The sequence below is a fragment of the Littorina saxatilis genome, linkage group LG11 (assembly GCF_037325665.1).
Source record: "Littorina saxatilis isolate snail1 linkage group LG11, US_GU_Lsax_2.0, whole genome shotgun sequence".
In the NCBI taxonomy this organism is placed as follows: Eukaryota; Metazoa; Mollusca; class Gastropoda; order Littorinimorpha; family Littorinidae; genus Littorina; species Littorina saxatilis.
Window position 1 is genome coordinate 16,764,136 of NC_090255.1, and position 4,514 is coordinate 16,768,649.

The window sequence follows — 4,514 nt, forward strand, 5'->3', positions numbered from 1 at the left end:
GAGAGACGGTGTGGTATTATTAATTCGGTGTTGGCATAACCATGCTGTGTTAACCTCTCTCTCTCTCTCTCTTTCTCTCTCTCTCTCTCTCTCTCTCTCTCTCTCTCTCTCTCTCTCTCTTGCATAAAACGAATGTTACACAACTTATCAACTTTTAATAATTAAAGACATTAGACAAAAACTCTAAGGGGGCAGGGTGGGTCAAAGCTTGGGCAGGGTGGGACAGTCCCACCCTGCCCCAGCCTTGTCCCACCCTACCCCGTCCCACCCTGCCCCCAGGCGGTTAATTTGATAAAATGAAAAAATGGCCACAGATCTAACGTGTAAACATCTTTGAAATGTTCGATAAATATGAGTGAATAATGACATAATCTGGTTATATATGGTTTAATAGGGTGCGTGAGAAGACATTATATACAAATAAGAAGTTTGTGACAGTCGAAAATTTACTTACAGTGCTTCTTTTCAGGCAAACATCGACTGCTGGCAAACGTCTGTGCCCACACCATTAACAGTTGGCGCCAGTCTGGCTGAGTAGTTTCCCTTCATGGCGGCAAATTCAAACTTAAAAAAAAAATCAAGATAACATGGCTAAATTGCGCTGTCCCACCCTGCCCCGTGTCCCAGGGTACCCCAGTCTCCCCTACATGCTTTTTTTCATCCGGCCCTCGCCCATTGAGGGTAACTCGATTAATAACAAGAAAAAATAGAAGTTAAGTTAATTACAATTCAATTTATATAATTAACATGTCAACAAATTAAAAAGACATTTCAAAATGCATTATGAATTAAGAGAGAGAGAGAGAGAGAGAGAGAGAGAGAGAGAGAGAGAGAGAGAGAGAGAGAGAGAGAGAGAGAGAGAGAGAGAGAGAGAGAGAGGTAACATAAGAAAAAACAAACCAAAAAGAGATTAGATTGAAGAAGATAGAAGAAGAACAATAAATTAAAATACGTATTCAACTTACCTGCAAGAAACAGGCTAAAAACTGTTATCAGCATATTTTGGGCCATCTTGATTCTGAGAGCGACCAAGACACCAAACAAATCCTCAGGATGCAGAAATTATTCGCACAAACGTTTTGTCGGGCTGAAAAATATACTTTTCCCTTCTTTTATGTCCGAGTGAACCACTATTCTTTCCGTTTCTTCTCAGTGATTTCCAGTAAGTCTTATCTCAATTCAATCACTGACGGATCGGAGATAATCCCTTGTCACGTTTAGCGTGCTTGTTTTCTCACAGTGTATTGTCAGTAAACACGTCGTATTTCAAAGAATCAGTGTCACACAAAAATCAAGTCGTTTTTCTTTCAGTCACAAATTTGTTCGTCTCTCAGTTTGAAAAGTCCAGAGAAATTATTCTCATCCGCTTACTCTTGATTGCTTTGCTTATTAACACAGCAGACAAAATTAAGCTCTCTTCTTTCACTCTTGATCGTTTCACGCATTAACACACTGACCAGATACACTACACAAATTCTTCGGTTGAAAATTCGTGATTCGTGTGTAGCCTCTCGGTTTTGAACTGCAAGCGGGTGGCATGGGCTGAATATATAAACGGGTGGGAACAGGCTGCAGACGACTCAGTACAGTGAAACCCCTCCTTGATGACCCCTGAATTCAAACATTCCTCTCTTAGAAACACTTTGCTTTTTCAAAAAAAAATTCAAACACAACCTCTGAAAATGTGCCTCAATTTTATACAGACTCCCTCAACTTTAAAACCGGATTTCCTCAGATTTATGGAAGTCCTAGATGGGAGGTTCTTCTGTACGCGGCGTGACGTGGGTGCTACTGTCGGGGTAGGCTGCTGCCGGTGAAAAAGAAGGGGTGGGTGGTACGGTCGCCTCTGCATCCATTCTCATCCACTTGACAATCTGCCGATGATGACGCGTTCAGCGCACACAGTGGGGAGTGGTGGTATAGAGAAAAGACAAGATGTTGGAACGTATAGACCTGGTTGTGTGTGTGTGTGTGTGTGTGTGTGTGTGTGTGAGTGTGTGTGTGTGTGTGTGTGTGTGTGTGTGTGTGTGTGTTTTCATTTTTTTTTTTAAAGCACGAGTCACGGCCAGAGTATGTTATATTAATGTCGTCGTGGAATGGTGGTGTAACTCCATTCTTAGCGATTTTGACATTTTTGTGCTTTAGACTAAGTAAATCATTCTCCGTGAGAAATATTTTCTTAAATACGATTGACAATGCATGATTTAACATTCTTTAACCTTTCTATCCATACTAGGAACAAATAAAAACACTATTTCATAATACAAATAATTAGTCTTTCTCCCGAAAAGCTGTTTACGAGTTACGCCAAAATTCAACGACGACGTCGATATATCTGTTCGTTTAGTATAGGCCTACGTGTGGGTTAATTCTTGTGTAGTCTTGCTTTCTTTCTGTGGTTGATGTTGTCATCGTCAGCAGCATACTTATGTAGGCCTAGGTGGTGGGGTGGGGGTAGATAGGTATCTTAAAGCCCCATGCAGACGTGATTTCATTTGTATATGATTTGTAATTTCTGCTTTATATTCAATATGTTAAAATGTGTGTGTGTGTGTGTGTGTGTGTGTGTGTGTGTGTGTGTGTGTGTGTGTGTGTGTGTATGTGTGTGTGTCACTGTGTGTGTGTGTGTGTGTGTGTGACAGAGTCACTTATATTGAAGTCTATTAATTTTGTTGATAATGTATGTTCAATTCTCTTGTTGCTACCCACAATTCTCTTGTTGCTACCCACAATTCTAAAGTTGAGATAAAGTATTATTGTATTGTGTTGCATTATTGCATAGCATTGTATTGCATTGCATTGCATTCTTTCTTTCTTTCTTTATTTGGTGTTCAACGTCGTTTTCAACCACGAAGGGTTATATCGCGACAGGTGCAATGCATTGGATTGCATTGGATTGGATTGTATTGTATTATATTGCATTGCATTGTATTGCATGGCATGGCATGGCATGGCATGACATGGCATGGCATGGCATGGCATTGCATTGCATTGTTTTGTATTGTATTGTTTTGTATTGTCTACATCTAGCTATTAAAGAAAAAACGAAAACAACTAGGTACAATGGAACAAATGAAGATCAGGAACGGACTATTGGCGGGGTGGTTTATGTAGATATTTGCGAATTAGTCGGTGACTCAGCCTTTTACCAGAACCGTGTTAAAGGTTCCCACTGTTCGTCAGTTCTTCATGGGTGGAGACACGATGGTAAACACTCAACCGCCCTAGACTTCTCTTCTGCTTTCTTCAGGCTCTTCTTTTGGACCCTCCTTTCTTCAAACCGCATTGAATTATTTCCGTTTGCATTGCAACAGTTGCGGAGAGGATTGAGAAAGAGTCATTGCAAAGATGCGTATACAAGTCCATGTCTATATCTGTTTGTTTGTTTTTGTTAGATCCGGGATTTAGCCTCCAGAGTGTTGGTGTTTTTTTGTGGGTGTTCTCTTTTCTTCCCTGAACTGGATTTTTTTATTTATTTTTTTTTTAGGCTGAGAGGACTCTTAAAAAAAATCAAAGCATGCACGATGGAACTGTGTGGAGTTTAAAAAATATTATTATTTCTTTTTTGAATGCGCAAGTACATAGCTTACAGTTACTGCTAATCTATTGCGTTGTATTGCGTAGGGAGGACAAAACCCAGGAAAGAGTCCGTTATTCTCCTTTTATTCAGCGAAGAATTTCAATTTAAAATTCGGCAACTAGAAAAACCAGACGATCCTTCAGAGTAAGAACAACTGCCAAACTATGACAAAGATTCAGCATTTAACAACAACAACAACAACAACAACAACAACAACCACAAACACCTACACCAACACACGCTATCTCTCTCTCTCTCTCTCTCTCTCTCTCTCTCTCTCTCTCTCTCTCTCTCTCTCTCTCTCTCTCTTGAAATGAACCTTTGTTTATTCAATGTTACAAACTGGGTGGCCGAGTGGTAACGCACTTGCGCTCGGAAGCGAGAGGTTGCGAGTTCGATCCTGGGTCAGGGCGTTAGCAATTTTCTCCCCCCTTTCCTAACCTAGGTGGTGGGTTCAAGTGCTAGTCTTTCGGATGAGACGAAAAACCGAGGTCCCTTCGTGTACACTACATTGGGGTGTGCACGTTAAAGATCCCACGATTGACAAAAGGGTCTTTCCTGGCAAAATTGTATAGGCATAGATAAAAGATGTCCACCAAAATACCCGTGTGACTTGGAATAATAGGCCGTGAAAAGTAGGATATGCGCCGAAATGGCTGCGATCTGCTGGTCGATGTGATTGCGTGATGTATTGTCACTGTAACAAAATTCCATCTCACACGGCATAAATAGATCCCTGTGCCTTGAGTCCGAGTCTGGAGATACGCGCGCGATATAAGACTTCATATAATAATATAATAAAATGTTTTACGCCTCTTTCTCTCTCTCTCTCTCTCTCTCTCTCTCTCTCTCTCTCTCTCTCTCTCTCTCTCTCTCTCTCTCTCTCTCTCTCTCTCTCTCTCTCTCTCACTTCTCTCTCACTTCAAGTGAATTG

General features: G+C 40.9%; 1 protein-coding gene across 1 annotated transcript in view; it reads right to left on the reverse strand.

Moving 5' to 3' along the window:
• The window catches only part of LOC138979878 (uncharacterized), a 61,996-nt gene extending 60,469 nt beyond the window's left edge, over positions 1-1,527 (reverse strand). Inside the window, exon 1 of the mRNA XM_070352637.1 lies at positions 966-1,527. Within this exon, the coding sequence (XP_070208738.1) occupies positions 966-1,011 (46 nt within the window). The 5' untranslated portion in view covers positions 1,012-1,527. The remainder of the gene's footprint in view (positions 1-965) is intronic.
• Between the last annotated feature and the right edge of the window lie 2,987 nt (positions 1,528-4,514).